This window comes from Suricata suricatta, chromosome 12, assembly GCF_006229205.1.
Source record: "Suricata suricatta isolate VVHF042 chromosome 12, meerkat_22Aug2017_6uvM2_HiC, whole genome shotgun sequence".
Taxonomy (NCBI): domain Eukaryota; kingdom Metazoa; phylum Chordata; class Mammalia; order Carnivora; family Herpestidae; genus Suricata; species Suricata suricatta.
The window spans coordinates 103129313-103143941 of NC_043711.1; the positions used below are offsets into that span (position 1 = coordinate 103129313).

Below are 14629 nucleotides of genomic sequence, written 5' to 3' on the forward strand. Positions count from 1 at the left end.
CAAAGACTCTAGAATAGGGAAGGAAGGAGGGACAGGAAAGGGCACAGGCTTAGCAAAACAGCGGTGGAGCGAACAGCCCAGGCCGACTCTAGACAGCAAGGTGGAGAGAGAGAAAGGTCCGGGTGCACAAGTCCTGGCACTGGCCAGGCCCCAGCTCGAACTCGGGCCGGACTCCACGTACAGGCAGCGTGGCCAAAGAGCAAGCTGGGCGGGGAGGCCTGTCGTCAAGCAAGCAGTTCTGGGGTCTCACAGGGAAACACAGAGCTGCAATCCTGAGTATTATTTACTGTGACACAACATGCCTGCGCCCAATCATAACTGGGCAAAGCCACGACGGGAAGCGTTTCCTTCTGCTTGTCCACACTGAGAAAGCCACTTCTACCACGCCGTCTCAGTGCTGGTGGCAGTCACGTCCTCTGCCACCGCTCAGCAGGCGCGCACGAGGGGGCGAGGCTGCTGCACTTCATGCTTCAGGCGTCTGATTGTCCAGGGATGTTCTGTTTGATCCGATGTTCATCAAATAGGAAAATGATTCATGAAACTAGTACTTATCCAAGTGACATAGCATTTCAACTTTATTATACAATTAAATGTGTATTTTTATATTCCAGCAAAATATTACAGTGAACAGTTAGAGCTTAAAAAGTACTTGTCAAAACAGCATGCTTAGCAGTTAAGATATCTACCTAGAATGAAAATGTTTAGGAAACATTTCTGATCCTGGCCCCGAAGTGAGTAGCCACATGCCCCAGCCCAGCAGGGCGCTGAAGGCGCCGCCCCCACGCCGGCCAGCAGTTCACATCAGAGGGTCTCTCCCTTCTCAGCAGGGCTAGATTTGTATCATATGTAACATATTCTGAACTAGTAATACCTTATATTTAGTCAAACTGCATTCATTTAAAAATACATTTTATGATAAATTTTAGTTTATTAGAGAAACTAGTTTTGTGAGTATAGTTAACTCAGTGACATTTGTCTAACAAAAATTGTACTAAAGAAAAAAGCAAAATTCCTTTACTATTTGACTTCCTCCAAACTTCTCCCTAAAAATAGAATGGTCTGCATAGTACTAGGCTTTTGAGAGTGGCTCTTTCTCATCCATGAGGCTACATTTCTTCGGACGTGGAGGCTCCAACGACAGTGTGGTTTGTAGAGCTGCCGGGTGCTTCCTGCCACAGCGCCCTGACGACACCTGGGCGTCACACGGGAAGGTTTCTTTCGTGAGCCATGAATAATGACAGCAGTCCTCGGCGTACCTTAAGGAGCTCCTCTTCTTGCTATAGGTGGGGGGGGGGGGGGAATCACACTTAGATTTTAAATTATCACTATAAAACCATCAAACAGAAAAAAAGCTGCTATTAGGGATTCTTTTTAAAGCAACCCCTTTCCTAAAGGTATTTTGTATCCGTGTTCATTCTGTCCAGCCGTCCAGGACCCACTTAGTCCTGGACGTCAGGGCTCAGCACGGATATTCTAGATGATCAGTGCAGAGACCCCGTCTTTTAAATCCCAAACCGTTATTGAGATTTCTTTCTAGACTGCCTCAAGCTAGACTGTCTTCACCGCAGGCGCCTGCTCCTCTGCTACCCCAGCATGTTGAGGTTCTAGTAAAATTCAGTACATGAGCACTTTGTGTACAGGAGGTATTACAGTCGACATACAAATGTCTGCCATCTTTGAGGGCAGTGCCTTTGGACCCCTCACCCCCAGGCGCGCTTTCCCCCAGCGTGCAGCTGCTGGGCTAGTAGACCGTGGGAGAGTCCACTACTATTATCCTCAAACCTAAGTTAACGGCGTCTTGCTGCCCGAGTGGACAGTAATTCTGGTGAAGGCACCGCAGAGGTCTGCAACCGGGTACAGTGCTTAGGTACAGAACAAAGAAGTTATTCTGTTAGCTCATTTAAACATTTTCAAATGGATACTCTTTTTTTCCTTAGGAGGGACTCATTTAAATCACTGCTATTAACATTTTACTATAAATCTGCCCCATTACTCTAGAATAATTTCAAGAGCTAAACCCACTGGGCTGACACACTGCCTCCCTCCACACAGAGAGGAGAAAGGCCTGTGGGGGCGCGGGAGCCCCACGAGAGCGCCACTCACCACATCCTTCAGGAGCCCTTCCTGCAGCGCCCTCATGTCCTCCTTCAGCGAGCACATCTGCAAATCAGTATTTCACCTGTGACGTTTGCTGTAAAATTTTCACAGCGACAATGTATCGAGAGATTATATGTGCGAATGTAAAAAAGCTTGTACCTGAGACTTAAAAATAGTGTCTTCATGGTCAGGGTTGTAGAAGACGTTTTTGGCCAGTGACGTTTTCAGGTGGCGAAGCCTGACAAAGGAAGGCACCTTGTATTTACCAGATCGCTACACTATAGGGATGTTTATGTTATCTAAAAATGAATAATGCATGTAGGCCATAGTCCGTAAGAATGCCACACCAACCTCTGCCGCTCACTCTTTTGATAGGCACTGAACTTCTGAAATAGCTTCTCCCCAAAATCCTGCATTTAAAAAGACAAAAAGTGAAACTTGCAGAAGTCCTATATTCCTGTTCCTAATTTAAATAAACAACTTGGCTGGATGCTAAGTATATTCTAGACGTCATACGCTGTCTCAGGATTTTCCTCATTTATCAAAGGTACTCATAAGCTTACGTCTATATGAAATCTAAACTCTTTTTTAATGTTTATTTTTTGGGAGAGACAGACGGAGACGCAGAATCCCAAGCAGGCTGTAGGCTGTGAGCTGTCAGCACAGAGCCCAAAGCGGGGCTCAGACGCCTGCACCATCAGATCACGACCTGAGCCGAAGTCAGATGCTTAACCGACTGAGCCACCAGGTGCCCCTATAACTATTTTCTAAAGAACAAAATTAACAGAAGTTTTCTCGAGTGTAGCTCTTTAAAAAAAAAAAAAAGCACAAACCACAAATTCCTTCTCCAAGTCTTTTAAAGACTGCGAATCTTTTTCAAAATTCTCCAGCTCCTCTATGATGACGAATTGGAATTTATCAAGTTTTTTGATCCTATTGAAGAAAGAAAATGAGAATTTTTTTAAGCTACAGCATTCAGAAGATTTCAAACAAGGTTTTTATTACAGACCTGTATTCCTGAATCTGACGGTTCACTGCGTTCAGATGTCGTCGAGTTGTTTGCCAAGACTGCTTTATAAAATATTCCATTGATTTTTGGCAGTTCTGAAAAACATTTTTAACTTGAAAACTGTTTACAAAATAATAATCTAACCAAGACTATGTTAAGAACTAAGCCTTTACCATGCAAATGACTAAGGAAAAGTGAAAAAAATGACACTGAAGTGCTAATAAAAAAGCTCAGTCAGAGCCATGTCTGGTTCCATCAAGAAAATTCTGACCAAGGATTGACTTGATCATTGTTTCCATAAGGACACCATACTCGACATTATTTATAAAATGCTATATTGCATAATTATAGAGATTCTAATTCTCTTCAGGAATAGAGTCTAAACTCACACTCAATTATTACTGTTTTCCACAAAAACATGTATTTGCTGGATCTGGCCAGATGCAGAACAGAACAGACATACATAAATCAGGGCTTCTCTGTTTATAGCTTGACCTTTGATAATTAAAATAAAATATACAGAATCTTAAGTCCTTTCTGAGGGAGGAAGACTACCAGTAAGAGAGGGGCTGATGATAAAAGCTGTTTTTCCACAGACGATAACAGGAGGCGAAGAGAACTATCCCCAACACAGGCATGTCAGATGAAGAGGGAGGTGGAGAAAACAACAGTTAAATGTTGTTTTAGAAAGGAATTTTGCAAATATCACCTCGTCGGAGCCTCAGTGGCAATGGAAAGATGAGGCATGGGAAGAAAATTGTTCAGAAAAAAAGAAAAATCATTAAACAGTCAAAATGGTAAACAAATTGAAAAGGAAAATAAGACAAAGAATCTAGGAAAAGAAAATATGGATAATGCCCAGATTTGAGAAGAGAAACCTGGCTCAGAAGACAAATCCCTCCACTTTTCACCAGTCTAGTGAGGAAAAGCAAATTCATAAATGGGTGTTGTCAAAGGATCGAACGAGTTGCTAGTCTAGTAGCCAGGTGGCATAGTATCATATTATTGGGTATAAATTGTCATTTAAAGAATGGTAACTTACAGGAAATTCCTTCCTAAATTCTGTATTGAGCTTCTCACGCATCATCCCCGTATCTGAAATTTCACTTTCCCAGCTCTCCGCAGGAGGAGACAAGTCATTTGTGGATAACGGAGATATACTTTCAGATACTAAAAAATGGAGACAATCAGCATTATTACAAATTTAGCCTTTCTTGTCATGCGGCCGAGAACAAAACCTTATTTTCAGATTCTGTGTGTGATCTAAGAATAGGACATAAAAGGCAGTTAAAAATATTTTCATCTCTCAAAAATTCTCTTGGCATGAATATTAAAGGCCAAAATGTTAACACTGAAATGGAATGGTTATTTTTTAAACCATTTTCATGTTAACAACCAAATATTTAGTGACATACCAATCTATCCGTAAATTTATATTCTAGTAAAACTTACCTGTGGTAATCAGCAAGAGAATGGTGAAGAGGATTTATGAGATTTAAAAGACGCTGACTACCACATTACTCACGTAAAGCGAAGGTGGTGACAGAGCACCATCCTTAGGAGACTTCCCCCAAGTCCTTTTTACAAAGGGGGTGTGTTTCTGTGTGGATCATTTGAGACCTAAGGAACCACCTTCCACATTTCCTTGCATTTCGACCCAGGCATGTGATCCACCTACCTCTGTAAGTGTGATTATCTGTCTCTTCGGTTCTCGAGAGTGTTCTGGGAAGTAAGTAGCCTCCCCCTTCCTCCTCCTCCTCCAGTTCTACTACATCAGCATCACTTAGATCGTCTTCTTCTATGTACCTTGGTTTGCGACTAAGACGCGGTATGGGGCCTTAAGAACAGTTAAAAAACAATAGCACTACAATCTTGATTAAAAATAACCTAATAATTTTCTTGCTTTTATCAAAAAAAGCCTTTCAGTGATTTATTTGCATTGTTTTAGGCAGCTGTGCATTAAATTCTATCCAGCTTATTTTCAGTTTGACAACTAACCTGAATAAATGGTATGACTTAAGATGTAATTGCTTTAGAAAGTGATATTTCATGGTAGTTCAGTAATACTGTTTTTAAAGCTATGTTCTGACTACAAACCTGATATATGAGTTGAGTCACAAGGAATGTCACACCGTATTTGCTCTCTTCCTTCACTAGACATAGAGAGTGGAGATGCTGAAGGATTTCCCTAAAACAGGTATTAGAAATAGGGGAAAAAAAAATCTGTAGATGCTCATGGCTTCACCTTTGACCATCTTTCTCAAATCCTAAAGCAAGTGATTTGTTTAGGTCCCTTCCCAGCCCTCACCCCCCAAGCTGTAAAATTCTCCCTTATTGTTCTGTGTCTTACAGATTATTAAAAACATTTCTGTTGATGGACTGCTATCATGGCACAAATTACACCTGATTTCTAAATTATCGTGAAACCCAAAAGTCCCAGTTATAAATACATGTTAGTGCTTCAACAACTATATCTCCAGTATTCAAGAACTTACAACATCTCATTTAAAATTTTTCAACTTTTTCCCCCAATCTTCATAAACATCAGATTTTCAAGTAATAAGTTGAAAAATATTAAACTGTAGTTATTATTTAGGGCCAGTAGTCCGATTCTTACAAGAACAATCTTAGTTTAAGTTTGATGGCAATACTACCCTTCAAACCTCTACTGCTCTTGTATATGATCTTGTTATGTGTCAGTTCAACTTTCATACACTGCTTACATCTGAAATGCTGGCGGAATTACGCGTTTCTAGTGTAAGTATCCCAGAATTTATATTTTTTCTATGCCCAACAATTACTAATTGGAGAATGCCTGTCCTACGGATGAACAAGACCTACAGAAACCCAAAGGAAATTAGAAAATTATTTAAAGCCAAAAACAAAACCACAACAATATTACACCAAAATGACTTATATTTCAAGAGAATAATTCATGCTGCTAAAATTCACCCATTCATAAGCAGGGAAAAGTCCTTGGACAACTGAAGCAGTAATCTGGTAAGTATCTACAAAGCCTGTGGAGAAGTTTGTCGACTAGTGTGGCCTCTAGTTCACTTGCCCCAGAGGTCACAGTCACCTGAACAATAAAAGGGTAAGGATGAGGACTGGAATGGAAAATGCAAAAAAAAAATATCATGAGTAACTGTCTATATCCAAAATCCAAGAGAACCTAAGAAGGAAATTATGACAAAATTAGTGAAGGCAGCTGGAGCTATAAAAATCCAGTGTTTCTATACAAGGCAAAAAGTTAAAAACTCAAAAAAAATTTAAGGTCTTTGTTTAATACAGCAAAAAGAAAACCCAAAAATACAGGAATTGATTTTCTTTGTGGAAGATTTGGCATAATTTTGTGGGCATACATTTTTGGCAACACCAAAATGTAGAGAGAAAAACATATGGGTGAGAAAGCTCCCAGTATCAATCTGGGAAAGGGCAATTCTTCGTAATTCCAAAATTTATATGGCTGATTGAAGGGCCATGAGGAGTTAGAAGGAAAGAATAAGAGGCCAGGGGTGGTGAAACACCATGCAAGTGTGAGAGACTACACCAAGGACAGCGATGCGGCCTCAGCACAGAGACAGACTGGCCGGTCTCACCGAACAGTGTCCAGCAGCTGGCTGCCCAGGCTGCGCACGATTAGCTTTCCAAACGATGGAGAAAGGAGGGCACTTCATGCAAGAGGCTGCACTAACTCCCTAGACCTAACAGTGAAAACATGTTTACCAGACCAATATGACAACAGGTGAGGGATTTCTGGATCACAAAAAGACTCTGGTAAATGTCATTATAACATGTTTTGTCACACGGAAATTGTTTAAGTGAAATTATAGCTATTGGAGAAAGAATGTTTAGACTGTATATACATAACCAATATAGAATTAGTATCTAGAGTATTTTAAGAACTACAAATGTATTAGAAAAAAAACAAGTAAAAAATTAGGGAAAAAAGCGCCAATTCACAAAATGGCCAAAAAACACTGAAGTACCCACTGATGTTTTCAATCAGTAAAATGCAAACCAAAGTTAGCACTATGCATCAGACCGGTGAGGACAGCACATGGGGTCTCAGTAAAACTGTAGGGAAACGTGGCCACTGCCCAGGAGCAGGGATGGGGAGCGTGTGCTGACAGAGCTAATTTATACAACAAACTTCTAATAATCTCCGAGTCAACAGTAAATGGGAAACAAAATTCTGACTAGCACAGAGTAGGATGAAAGGAAAGTGGGGAGGGACGCCCCTAGGTTTTGAGATTTGCAAGATCGGACTAGAGGACTCAGGGACACAAAGGATGGCAGAGCAAAGGGCCACGGGATGATGACCTGGCGAAGAACTGGTGTTCTCCAGGTGAGAGCCTGGCAAAGGTGCCTGGGGGTTACCTGGGACGGGGGTGAGCAGGCCAGGGCTTAGACCTGTCTGCTTTCCCTGCTGTGGCTCCGTTTCGGTTTGGTACACTGGAGGTCTCGGAGGAGACTTTGTCAGAGAAATGTGTTCTGTGAGAACTACTGGTTCAACAGGATGAGAGGGCCTCGACGTCCTGCAGAAATCCTAACATTTGGTTCAAAGCGGTAGGACAGGAGTCGGGTTTTGTCAGAGGCCTCCGATCTGGGCCGTAGGTGCACCGACTCTCGTTAACTCCATGTCCATAGACAGATGTCAGCACGGTCAAGAGGAGAATATGTCTGGGCACTTACTACACGTCAGGTATTCTGCTTGCACCATCAGACTGATTTTTCACTATCCTATTGTACAGATGAGAAAACTGAGGTGCCGAGGGATTCATTAACTTGTAAAGTATTATGCAGCAAGCAAATCGTGGAGTCAGGACTTAACTGCAATTCTGTCTCACTCGAAAGTCTTTCAGCTATACCCAGTTACGGCAAACCATGTTATCTTGGCAATCAGTTCTAGAACTTTATAGAGAGACCTATAGAGAACTATAAAATCCTCCAATTCCAGCCATCGATACAACCCAAGCCAAAAGGGGATGGCAGTGGGGTGGGTTTTAAACTGGGACTGAAGTAGCTACAACTTCAAACTCCTCTTTGCAGGCATGACATTTTGTGGTTCACTTCCTCACTTTGACCATACGTGATTCCTATCTTTAATGTCTCTCTGTCTTTTTACAACATACAAGAGAAAGACCAAAGAATTCCCCACTGAATCACTAACTTGGTTCACTTTAATGCTCATCCATTGACTATGACGCACAGATGAGTGAGCAGCACCTCTGTCGCGGGGTCACTCCTGGCAGAACTCTCTAGACAGCACTCAGTACTCCTCACGCCACCCCTCCCCCAGACAGCTGTTTATGAGGCCATCAGATTCAAAGAGGCTGTTTTACTTATCAGCATGTTATTCTTGTCCCACAGACCAAACCCAGAACCCTAAGCTAGGTGGACAAGCAATGCACACTTGATTAAACTCAGAGTGAGATGATTTCCCCACTTTAAATACATCTGGTAAAGGCAGAAAATAGCGTGTGTTCTTACCAACGAGCAGGATCGTGGAATTGGTGAGCAACGTTCTCTTGCACATAAATTTTTGTCATTGTTTTCAGGTGACTTTATTGAACTTCCATATGTGCTGTTTAAAGACTCAGGTGATGAAGTTTTCAAATAAGGTGATACAGATTTTGTTACGCAGTCATAATCCTGAGCAAAACGCTTCTCCGTTACTTCCTCTATGCCTGCATTGCCTCACAAAACACAGAAGACAGGCGTTATCATTGATGTCTGCTTCAGAGGTAGCAAGATGAAATCCTAAGACTACATGATTTATCAAATCCTTATTCATATTTAAAAAGATAAAACATTTAATAAATCAATTTTAATTTATGTTAAAATAATATGTAGGACTTTGAAAAATATTAATGGCTCCATTTAAGATGTCATTGTAACTATACAATTTTCAAAATTTCAAACAAAAGTATCAATAGTATGAGCTGAGCTGCCCTGTAATTATCACCCTAAGCATGGTCTGGAGTATTCTGACATCATAGCCAGAACTGTTATATGGTAAAGTCACAGAATTTTCTGGTTGGAGATGGCTTAGGAAATCATCTGATCTAAATCCTTCATATACAGATGAGGAAATTCACAGCTGAAATAGGCCTTAGTGTAAATGGATTCTTAGTTTTCAGATCAAATCAGGGCACATGCATCTCTGTTCTAGTAGGTGGTTATCTGAGATGTCAGTGGTCCTGAGCATTGAAAAAATATCCTAGTAAAGAACAAAATAGGTGCGTTGAAGAAAGTATATATTAACTTATGGATGCTTGGAGATGCTTTAAAATATCCTTAAAAAGAACTGAAAAAAGGCGCAAACTTATAGTTACTTTACTAGAAATGTGTGTGTGCAGGCGTGCATGCGTGTATACCAGAGTTCCAAAGAATATAAATTTTTGTGAGTTATCTTTAAATGAAAGCAAACCTCAATTCATGAAGATAATCCACCATAGGACCATGGAATGACCATGACATTCCTTGCAGACTTTTATCAAGGAAATGTAAAAAAGAAAGAGTAGAAATCCCCATCATTACTTTCACATTATTTAATATATTTGGGGATTCAAAGCCTAAAAGTTGATTTAAGTGTTCACATTATAATGTGTAAATATACATTAAATATTTTCCATATTGAACCATTTGGTCTTTAATTTCCTACCATGAAAAACTTGAGTGTCATGGTGACTACTTAGCAAAGACCAAGTTACTCGCATTAACTAGTTCAAAAAATGGAGTTTTGACTACCTGCAACTTTGAGGAGCATATTTAAGATTTATCTTCAAACTGTGTTTTCACAGAGCTATAACAGAAGCTTGCTGAATATTTAAAAGAAAAAACTGACGCTGACCTCTCATGACTTCGATAGATGATGCGCTGCCAGACAGAGATGCAGGAGACACGCCGAGGCTACGATCTCCTACAGCGTCTTTTAGTAGAGATGAATTTTTCCATTCTTTTGATATATCCTTCTGTGTTTCCGCAGAGAAGGCTTTCTTCTGTTTCTTTGGTAGCTTTCTGGTTTTCCTTCTAGAATGTATATTCTCCTCCTAAATGTATTGATAACTTTTAAATTATACTTGAATACAGCAGTTTATACTTGGACACATAAAACAAATCATGCTGAAATATCAAATATCTTCTGTTACTATATACCGACACAACAGGGGTTTCAACAGGAGTAGTGAAGGACCTTCTGCTCAGAGAAGGCGGACAATGAATTCACAGGAAGATATAATACATAGACTATAATATCATAAGAAACACAAATAAAGTGCTGGAAGAAGATTATATCCAGTTTAGGGAAACCAGAAAGAGTTCCTGGATGTCACGGTACTTGGCGTGACCGGGAGTCAGAGAGAAGTCGGGGAGGGGAGACAGAGCCCCGGGAGCGGAGCACGGCCGTGTCAGGGGGGGTCACAGATTGGCCCATCTGGCTGCTTCAGCTCTGGGTACACACCAAGGAGCAGGGGAAATGAGCTTGCCAAGGTCTTCTGATGCACTATCTGCCCATGCAGATTGTCAGCATTTCTCTTTGAAAAGGGAGATGATGAGAGGGGCTTGGGAAGACTCATCTGACTCTATGCAGAGTAAATTAAAGAAAGAAGTGACGGAAAATGCGGACCTAAGTTATGAAGTTCTTAAAGTCTTCCAAGTAAAGGATAACAGTGTTATAAACAAAGCACGGTGGAAGTTTAATTATGTGCAATCAGATCAGAGGCCTGCCTTTAACGCCGGACTCCCTGGGTTCAAACCCTTGTTTTACCACCTCCTAGCTGTGTGACCTGGGGCAAGTTCCCTCATCTCTGAGCCTCAATTTCTCGTTTGTAAAATGAGATGTCAATAATAGTGCTAGTCACCTATGGTACTTAAGAGATTTTAAAAAGTTAAATCTATAAAGTACTTAGAATAGCACCTGGAAAACTATAAGCACTATTTTTCTTTTTCTTTTTTTTTTTTTTTATTAACATTGTTAAGAAAGCTTTCCAGCATGGATGGCTGGGGAGAGGGCTGTACCATTAAGAGGCAGAAAGGAGTCAGGGACAGACACAGGTGGGCAGGGTATGGGAAGAAACTCAGATCTAGGATTTTTGCTTCTAGTCAAGAGAAAGAGTCACAGCTTCCCAACAGTCTGCACTTTTCTGAAATATAATTTTGGGAAAATCAAGTGCTTTTCTAATTCAAAAATATTATCTTAAAGTTCTAATTTTATTAGAGTCAAACATCTGTTTTGTAACACCAATGCCAACTTATCAGAAATTTTAACATATTGCCTAAAGATCAATTTTTAGTATGTAACATTTCTCACACAGAAGGTTCAATCTTAAAATATGACATATTCAACATTTTTGCAAAAATATATTCTCTATTTAGGATTTTAACAGGCAGGCTTTTTAGAATTTTTTAATCTGAATTGTATCTATTTACCTTTACTAGCAATTTCTCTTTAAATGAATGTGAAAATTCTTGTTCACTCTCTGATTCTGAATTTGAGAGATCTTTATAATTTTTTTTGGTTTTTGTCGCTCTTCGTGGAAGTCTGGTTCTTCCATATGGAACTGTCTCCTCTACCTTTTTGGTGGTATTTTTGTTGGATGTCTTTGGGAGAAAAAATTCTGAATTAGTAGGTCAATATGCGAGCTATAAGAAATACAAGCTATTTGCTATAAAATTGGTCCTGTGACAATACATAAAATATTTGTGGGAATAAAATAAGATTCTTGATTAATACTTTAAAAAGACCGGATTTTATTTTTTCCGTCCAAATATCTCCCCTATCACCTTTTCTATAGCTATCACTAAAGCTCTGAGGGGCCTGGTATATATATTACCTAATTTACACAAAAAAGAGAAAGAGAGGAAAAAAGAGAAACCAATATAGGTATTATAATCACAGAATAAAACAGACCTAAAACAGGCCAACATGATTCAAAAAGTCATAAAGCAGGAGTATGCATGCACAGGCTAGAACAATTATGGAGAAATAAGTAACGATAAGGATAAAACCACAAGATGAAAAATGAATTTTTACATGATAAGAGAAAAATAATTTTCAAGGGATGTTTGAACACAAACTTCTTGGTTTTACCATTTTAGATTTTGATTGTCCCCTTTCCAAAGATGGTCCTGCAATTCAAGAAAATAAAGTTAAATTTCTCAAATAGGTAATAACTGGTATTAAAATGTATTAGAATATTTCTGCATAGGAGTTAAAATCCTAACAAGAATACATTTTAAATTCATTCAAAAACTTGAATTTCAAGATGATTTGAGGCTACACTGACACCCATAACTTCACGGCGTGTGGCAGGATACAAATGAGCGTCGTCTTTTCTCCTCCTTTACACCATGACGCTTCTCACACGTGTGTGAGCATTGGTAACATAAGTTATAAAGTGAACACCTATGCACCTATCATTCAATTTAAAAGCTGAGTTATGAATAATGATGTTGTCTATTTATGTGTACTCTCTGATGCTCCATTTCCCCTCTGCCAAAAGGGAATGTTTTCATTATCCCGAATTCTCATTCACTTGGTCTTAAAAAAAAAAAAAAAAAAGTTTTACTTCACAGATATGAATCCTTAAACAAGATAATGAACTTTATAAAACGGTATCATCTCATATGTAATATTCTATGGTGTGCTTTATTCTTCACCACTCGTTGTTTCTAAGATTCATCCCTATTTACCAAGAGTAGCTTTAGTCTAGTCCCTATTCCTTTTTTTTTTTTTTTTTGCTTTTCAGGCACAATCAAACTTTCTAAATATTCTCTGAAGCCTAAGAAATGGGGTCCCCAAGCCAAGGAAGCGACGAGGCTCTGGGAGAAAGCTCTTCCAATCGTGGCAATAAGCTACATAGTGACCTGTAGTCTTTCAGCCATTTAAACAAAACAGTTGACTGCGAAGTTCAATTTTAAAACTATTGACTATTCTAACCCTGAATGTTTCCTCTAGATGTTACAAATGAGTATAAAGTCCCTGAGAGCACATGGCTTGTACCAGTGTCTCCTGGCTGACAGCACACTGCCGCAGAGTCCCAGAGCCCGGAGCGGCTGCGTCTTTCGGCCTCTTCGCACGAGTCGGCCCAGTGCCCGCCCCCACCCCACGCTCCCTGCCCAGCACACACTGGGGGCGCAGGCCGCCGCCTCTTTCACATACGATAAGCCTGCTGCTTCTCTCCTTCGTGGAGATGATGGCTCCGTCTGTTTCCAAGATTCAGTCTCATTTACGAACATGCGCCAAGCTTCATTTCCAGATTTCTCTTTTTACTTCTGTTTAAGCTGTCACCCACCCCACCCCCATATACACAGAGGCTACTATTGGTTATATTTTATCCTTACATAAAATAAAGGCTGGTTCTCTTACCTATCAATTTAAAAGGTCTCCTTTTAAAAATGGAGTATGTGAAATCTTAGTGTTTTAGTTAAACAAGCTAGGAAAATGGTATTTGTCTATAGCCAAAAACCCATACCTCAAACTCTGATCTCACTGCTTCAAGAGATTCCCTAGACAAAGCAGAAGCCATGTGCTGGGAAGGCGTTCTGTGGAAGATTTAGGCAAAAATATTTCTGCAAGAAAACGGTTTTCCCAATGTTTTTATGTGACTTCCTGGAGAGGGTGTGTGTCGTGAGACCGTAATTGGGATGTCCAGGACCTGCTCTCTGCGTAGGGCTGGGCCCGTGAGTCTCTGGTGACACGTCGTCCACAGCAGGAGGCCACGAGTGGGCAAATGAGGAGAGTGTGCATGAACCGAAGGACAGGACAATCCTATTTTGTGTCTGTAAGATCCCGGTAAAAAAGGAAAAAAAAGAAATTTCTACACGACCATAGTATTAAAAATAAAAGCCACAAAGCCGTTGCAGGGTGTGCTGTATTTGCTCTTCTCCCCCGGCCGTCAGGCTGTGTAGGTATCAACACTAAGGACACACTAACATACTTGTCAGCTCACACAGCATTTCACATCGTTGACATGCGAACGTCATTTGCAGTATTTCACCAAAAAGTCATTTCTTACTTGATTGGCCACTTTTCCGTTTCTTCGCATTCCTGTCCCTGCTGTAGTCCACGAGCGGTGGTTTGGGTTTTGGTCCTTTCAGCCAGCTGATATCGGTCTTGCGTTCTGTGTCACTGTCACTGAAGAGATTCTTCCTTTTATGATGTGCTACGATCTATTAAAAGAAACAATCCTTGTAATAGATGAAGAAATGTGTCTCATTATACACCATTAAAGGTAAGTTAAGCCAAAAACCAAAAAACGGAAACAACCCAAGCAACAGAAAAACTAACTTCGTAATTTTTTGGCACACTGATATGCCTGGCCTTAAGAAAACATAACCAGAAAGTCACCCAGAATCCAGACCGGAGAATGAAATTCCCACTTTGTTGTTTAAAACCTAAAACAGCTTACTTCCACACAGACATGAGCTAATGCCTTCGAAGAAAGTAACTAAAGCTCCCTGATCTGCCATCAGCAGACGATTACAAATAGCTCGGAGACCATACCAAAGTCATAGTGG

At 40.3% G+C, this 14629-nt stretch overlaps 1 protein-coding gene across 1 annotated transcript in view; it reads right to left on the reverse strand.

Moving 5' to 3' along the window:
• Nucleotides 1-548: 548 nt before the first annotated feature.
• Nucleotides 549-14629, reverse strand: part of SYCP2 (synaptonemal complex protein 2) — a 60882-nt gene continuing 46801 nt past the window's right edge. Inside the window, exons 26-39 of the mRNA XM_029918773.1 lie at nucleotides 14128-14281; nucleotides 12201-12238; nucleotides 11540-11710; nucleotides 9963-10161; nucleotides 8600-8805; nucleotides 5204-5294; nucleotides 4785-4943; nucleotides 4149-4276; nucleotides 3107-3201; nucleotides 2931-3030; nucleotides 2449-2507; nucleotides 2257-2335; nucleotides 2104-2160; nucleotides 549-1277 (exon numbers count right to left, since the gene is read on the reverse strand). Coding sequence (XP_029774633.1) covers nucleotides 1200-1277; nucleotides 2104-2160; nucleotides 2257-2335; nucleotides 2449-2507; nucleotides 2931-3030; nucleotides 3107-3201; nucleotides 4149-4276; nucleotides 4785-4943; nucleotides 5204-5294; nucleotides 8600-8805; nucleotides 9963-10161; nucleotides 11540-11710; nucleotides 12201-12238; nucleotides 14128-14281 — 1614 coding nt within the window. The 3' untranslated portion in view covers nucleotides 549-1199. The remainder of the gene's footprint in view (nucleotides 1278-2103; nucleotides 2161-2256; nucleotides 2336-2448; nucleotides 2508-2930; nucleotides 3031-3106; nucleotides 3202-4148; nucleotides 4277-4784; nucleotides 4944-5203; nucleotides 5295-8599; nucleotides 8806-9962; nucleotides 10162-11539; nucleotides 11711-12200; nucleotides 12239-14127; nucleotides 14282-14629) is intronic.